The following is a 6162-nucleotide window of genomic DNA, read 5'->3' on the forward strand; positions in this document are numbered from 1 at the left end:
CTGCTCGCCCTGAGCGCCCGCGCCGTGCCCGAGCCCGAGGCGGTGCCCGAGGGAGCCTCCACCCTGGCCTTCGTCTTCGATGTCACCGGCTCCATGTACGACGACTTGGTGCAAGTTATCGAGGGCGCATCCAAGATCCTGGAGACATCGCTGAAGAGACCCAAGCGGCCGCTGTACAATTTCGCGCTGGTGCCGTTCCACGACCCAGGTAGGGCCGAGCGGGACCTGGCTGGGGCGGGCAGCAGGGAGCTCCCGAGGGCTGGCAAAAGATTGGGTTTCCTGCGCTTGCAGGGACTGGAGCCTAAGTATTCCTGTCCCGTCGTAGTCGTTCTTGCCGCATGCGTTTCCCTGCCGAGGGCGAGTAACATTTTGTGACCACCACCTCCCTATCTTACTGCAAAGCTTCCCAAAGCCTTCAGGATAGACTGGAGTGGGCTCTAAGTACGCTTTGTGCACCAAGGAGTAGTTAAGGGATCAAATACTCCTCTTAATTGTCCAGATACGAGCTGAAGTAGCGTCACTGAACTGCACGTGTAGTAGTAACGGTGCTACTGAGTTATTTTAAGAACGTGAATAATGCAGTTGCACTCTTCCTCTTGTTTTATGATCCCATGTTTACATTCAGAAACTTGCAGAGAAATTAACATGGTGGGGTTTTTTTGTTGTTGTTTGTTTTTGTTTGGGGTCTTCTTTCTTTTTTTTTTCCCTTCTGCTGTACATCGTGTGTTCCTCTCTTTCAGCATCTGTTTTTTGTTCCCTTCCTATCCATTTTCTCTGGCTTTCTTCCTCTTTGCTTGTCAAATTCTTCTGTTGACTTGAAGAGGAAATAGGAACAGGATGCCTCAGGCTGGTGATGTGTGCTGTACTGTGCAGTAAAAACTCTCTTAAAAAAAAGAAAAAAGAACCAGAAAGTGGGAAAAAGCCCTTGATCTTTTGGCTTTAGTTCCCATGGAATATATCAGAATATGCTCAATGCTTAAGAGTTCCATTTCTGCAGGAATGTCAGCAAAAAAAGTGTACATCCTCTCTATTTCCCCCCAGTCACAGATACTTTTGCTTACAAGATATATGTTTGCTATTGGTGTAAATACATTAAACCAAATGCTTAGAAAATTAGAGGGAATAGCTTGTATAGGTTCTATTTTTTTTCTTACGAAGAGTTCTTCATTGTGGTATCAGAGTGTTCTACCACAAAAAGGTCCTTACTGTTTCCACATTTGGTGTCACTTTCTTTTTGTTTTCCCTCTGTTCCCCCTGTCCCCCTGTTTTTTGTTATTTTATGGAACAAACTTATATGGGACTTAAAAAGCATCATGCCACAGAAATAAACAAGAAGGGAAAGATTTGGGTCAAGTGTAGAACCTAGAACTCTTTTATATCCTTCTGGAAAATCAAGTTCACCTCTTTGGAGCTCTTTTTCCATGGAATGGTCAGAAAATCAAAGAGGATGGGTTAGGAGTGTTTTGGTTTGATTTTCTCTCAATGCTAGCTTATCCTCACTTTAGTGAGCAGAAAGGAGGGGTTCAGGGTAGGAGTTGATAGTTCTCTTTTTCAGAGTGATTGAGTAACTATTCCGTCCACAAGAGCAAGAAGATCTTGTGTGGTGCACTTCTAATGTGCAGGTTTGTGTGGTGGTCCTTTGTTCTTGTGCATGCTCAGTAGAAAGAAGTCTCAGCTTTCTCTCATGGGTAGTCCTGTGCTTAGTTTTCATCACAGACACTTTCCCTTCGTCTGTTTCAATAGCTCCTGTTTGCTTTCTCATCTCATATGTTTCCATTCAATTTTTCTTCTGGTCACTTTCACCTTTTCAGTCCTTTTTTGTGTCCTCCTCACTGTCTTTGCTCCCACTGCCTCTCCAGGTTCTTTGCTTGTGTTCCAGACTGACTCCTTTGACCATGCTTTGCTGTAACCACCCCTCCTTGCTCTGTACAAACCTCACCAGCAACAGATCCACTGCCACCTTCCCCTGCTTGAGTCACATTTTCCCACTCACTGACTCCTTGCTTCCTTGCCTCCTCCCCCATTCCCTCTCCTTGCACAGGAGATCCCTTTCCTTGGCAACTGTTAGACTTCATTCAGTGGAGTGACTGAAACTTAAACCTGCAGAGAACTGACCTGCCCAGCCCAGAGCTGCTGGCAAACGTGCCTCAGAGTATCCTGTTACACCTCTCTGTGTGGAAGTCCAGCTTCCCTGAGGGGGCCTTGCTTCTTAGAGTGATGGATAACTTGTGAGGGCAGGGAGCTCTCTCAAAGTGGAGGATGGACAATTTTCAACTTCATTTTGTCCTGGTTTCTGAAAACTACTTTTTTTTTGGTCTTTCTCAGTTAGAAAGACACACCACAGGCCAATGTCTTGAATTTCATGTATGTGTAAGGTCCAGATGACTGCTGGTCATCTGTACCCTACACCTGATGATGACCATGCTGAGGCACTTGAAAAGAAAATGTAAGAAATGCTGTTGTGACCACTTCAGCCTCTTTTTTTTTCAATCTATAGAGAAGTAACTTCACTCAAAAACCTCATAAAAATATTGCTTGGCAACTATTTCATGGCATCCAATTCATTTACCTAGTGTTGTTCTTTCTGAAGGTTGCTCAACTGAATTAATGAGCATGAAGCTATTTTTTTTCACAAGATGTGCTGTTATTCACTTAAATCTTTTTCCAAAAAAGAGCTTTATATGTAGCTGCCTCACACGCAAATTTTCTGGATGTTTTGGTGAGGTGCTGTGGTCCCTGGGGCACATGGGACTCTACAAGGGTACAGATACATTTGGGGCTCAGATCCAAGGAGCTTCTCTTTGTATAAAGGTGCCCTGATGCAGATACACTATTGATAGGTAATTGCAATTTAAGTTGGGTGTGGATTTGGTTTTGAATTCTTTTGTTTTTCTAGTTTGTATTGCAGAGTGCACTTGGCATCCCACAGGGTAAGCTGGATTGTAAGTGATTTGGTATAAATGCAGTCTAGCAGAATATGGGAGGATTTTTAAATAACTCAAAGTGTTGTTAGTGCTGTATTGAGGCACTGGAGCTTGTCCAAGGAAAGGAATGGAGCTGGGGAAGGGTCTGGAGCACCAGGAGGGGCTGAGGGAGCTGGAAAGGGGCTCAGCCTGGAGAAAAGGAGGCTCAGGGGGGACCTTGTGGCTCTGCACAGCTCCTGACAGGAGGGGACAGCCGAGGGGTCGGGCTGTGCTGCCTGGGACAGGGACAGGAGGAGAGGGAACAGCCTCAGGCTGGGCCAGGGGAGGCTCAGGTTGGACATTAGGGAAAACCTTTTCACAGAAAGGGCTGCAAAGCATTTGCACAGGCTGCCCCGGGCAGTGGTGGAGTCCCCCTCTCTGGAGGTGGTCAAAAACCAAGTGCATATGGTGCTTGGGGACGGAGTTTAGTGGTGGTGGTGTTGGGTTGATGGTTGGACTTGATGATGTGAAAAGTCTTTTCCAACCTGAATGGTTCTGTGATTCCATGATTGTGATGTGCCAAAGCACTGGGGTGTGTGATGGTAGGTTTAAATGTCGTGTTTTCCTTGCTGCAGTGGGATTTTGGTGAAACAGGAATACAAGTATATTTTTAGTATCAAACCTGAGGCTTTTGGCACAGAATTATGGCTTACGGAAAAATTTGTCATGGGTTTCACATTTCTATACCGTGTACCATCTGGTGGGATGCAGAGAGTTCAACTCTGGAAAAACCTTTTGCTTTGGATTCTACTTTGTGAATAACCATGTCCAGTGCTTTAACAGATTACTGGGAATTTTTTTATTGTGGGCTTTCAATGCTTAAGTGTGATCACAGAACTTTTGTAGATAGTGAAAAGGGCTGTTGACTAAGAAAGCTCTTGCCAGACTTGTGTTCAATGGAGAAACTGGCGTGGGGGGTGGAAAATTGTCCCAAATTTAAGAAGAGTTGGCACAGGAAAATTTTGAACTGGTGCTAAAGCTGGAGATCAGCAAATGCTTTTGTAGTTGCGTGTTGTGTGTCCTGATGTCCTACTAACTCCCATTGTATCCTGTGGAAATGGGATTGGACTTGGAATGTCTTTATTTAACATCTGTGGCCAGCTTTGCTATTTTTTCTTTATGCCATTAAGGAATTTTGGAATGGAAAATAAGCCTGAGAGGACTAATTAATCCCTATTATTTTTCTCTAAAGCTAATGGAATTATACCAGTCATAACTCACTCTGTGTGATTTAATCAAGCATTCCTTTAGTGTGAATGGCTATTCTATAGACCAAACTCCAGTAATTAATTAAGACAAAAATGAAGGGAATATGTAACCTCTGGACTTCTAGGGTAGAGAATGGTGTTTGCCTGTTCATAGTCTGCAATGTCTACAGAACTCTGAGCATCTCCTGACCCTTTTCTTACAAATCAAATAGAAAACACTGTGTGAGAAAAGGGGAAACATTAATAATGCTTACTTTAGATGGGAAAACAGTATTGAACTTAAGTCACATAGTAAGTGTGTGAACAAGGAATATTTTTTTTTCCTTGATCCCACTCCTCTCTTTTGAGAGAGTGAAGCTCTTTACTATTTTAAGTAAAGTTATGCACATAGTGAAGCATTTAGTTATGTTTAACTGGAGTCTCCTTTAACAGACTGGCAGGGTTATGTCTGTAACATGGTTAGGCTGCTGAGCCACATACTAGCTTGGATCAAATTCAGGAGGTCATATGAAAAGTCTGGGAACTTTGGGTTTTGCAGGTTTGATAGATTTTTTTAGAAGTTATAATGAAGAAGTAATGTTTTTTCCAGAGGAGGAATTCTGTGAAATTAAAATTAGGCTATTAGTGGAGTTAAAGTTTTTCAGACTTCCTGGCAGAAAAAGTACTGTGGGTATGCAGATGGATAATGGAGAGGGGAAGGCACTCCTGTGTCCTTGCTGTACCCTCAGCTGGATGGTGTCACAGCTGATGTCACTGCCTCTGCCTCTCACATCCAGCTCTCCTGACAGCCCTTCTCCCATGTGCTGCCCTGCACTTCTGCATTCTTCTGTCACTTCAGGTCTTTGATCTTGGGCTTTACTCTCAGATTTATGGATGTCTAAATTTCTCAGGCAGAGGCTGAATGTGTGTAAATCAGTTGGAGAAGATGAAGAATGACCCTTCTGGTATAGCCTGAAGAAGAGGGGCATTGTCTTCACCATTCCTTCTGCTTCCTTTGGGGGGTGGAAGAAGTACTTCAAGACTTGTTATTAGTTTAAGTAAAGAACAGGAACATGGCTGTGGAGAAACACTCCTGTAGCAGTGGTTTTCAAAGCAGGGAGAACAAGTTTAAGGGAAAAGTGGTATTGTGTACTGGTATCTGAGTTTGCCCACCCCACGGAAGTGGGATGGGGGCAGCATGAGAAAAGATTGGTGTCACAGAAGCTGTGGCTGCCCCTGGATCCCTGGAAGTGTCTGAGGCCAGTTTGCATGGGACTTGGAGCAACCTGGGAGAGTGGAAGAAAGATCTTGGTGGGCTTTAAGATCCCTGCCGACCGAAGCCAGCCTGTGATTTTATGATTTTAATGAAAAGGGAGACAGCTGAAAGAGGGAGAGGAATATGATCCTGTGTTCCTGTCCATATTCCAGAGGCCTCCCTCCCTTCCTTAGTAGGTAAAACTGCTTAAAACTGTTTAAAAACTGTCTTCTGTTTGAACTAGACAAATTATTAGGTTGCCCAGAAGATATAAGCTGCTTACCAGTGAAGTTTCTGTGGGCAAATACTTTGTACTGGGTACTTATCAAGATCCCATAGTTTTTATAGGATAATGTATTGGTTTTGCATAATCTGATTTTTGGTAGCAAGGGTGTCACAAAGATGGCTCCTGTGAAAAGCTCCTGGAAGCTTCCAACCATGTCCAGCAGAGCCAATCTCTGATGGTTTTGAAGCTGGATATGCTGCTGGCCAAAATTGGGCCAATGAGAGAGGCTGGTAACACCTCTGTGATGATGTATTTAGATAAGAAAATCAAAACATAGTCGTGGACTTTTGCTCCTAGTCCAAGAAGAGGAGGAGGTGAGAACATGTGAGGGGTACAACATGGCAACACCAAGGTCAGTGGAGAAGGAGGGGCAGGAGGTGCTCCAGGGGCCAGAGCCAAGATTCCTCTGCAGGCTGTGGTGAGACCAGGGTGAAACAGCTATGCCCCTGCAGCCCGTGGGGATCCATGGGG

General features: G+C 44.4%; 1 protein-coding gene across 1 annotated transcript in view; it reads left to right on the forward strand.

Moving 5' to 3' along the window:
• Nucleotides 1-3: 3 nt before the first annotated feature.
• Nucleotides 4-6162, forward strand: part of HMCN1 (hemicentin 1) — a gene marked incomplete at its 5' end in the record, with an annotated part of 164443 nt that continues 158284 nt past the window's right edge. Inside the window, one exon of the mRNA XM_031059162.1 lies at nucleotides 4-208. Within this exon, the coding sequence (XP_030915022.1) occupies nucleotides 4-208 (205 nt within the window). The remainder of the gene's footprint in view (nucleotides 209-6162) is intronic.

This window comes from Geospiza fortis, unplaced genomic scaffold, assembly GCF_000277835.1.
Source record: "Geospiza fortis unplaced genomic scaffold, GeoFor_1.0 scaffold229, whole genome shotgun sequence".
NCBI lineage: Eukaryota > Metazoa > Chordata > Aves > Passeriformes > Thraupidae > Geospiza > Geospiza fortis.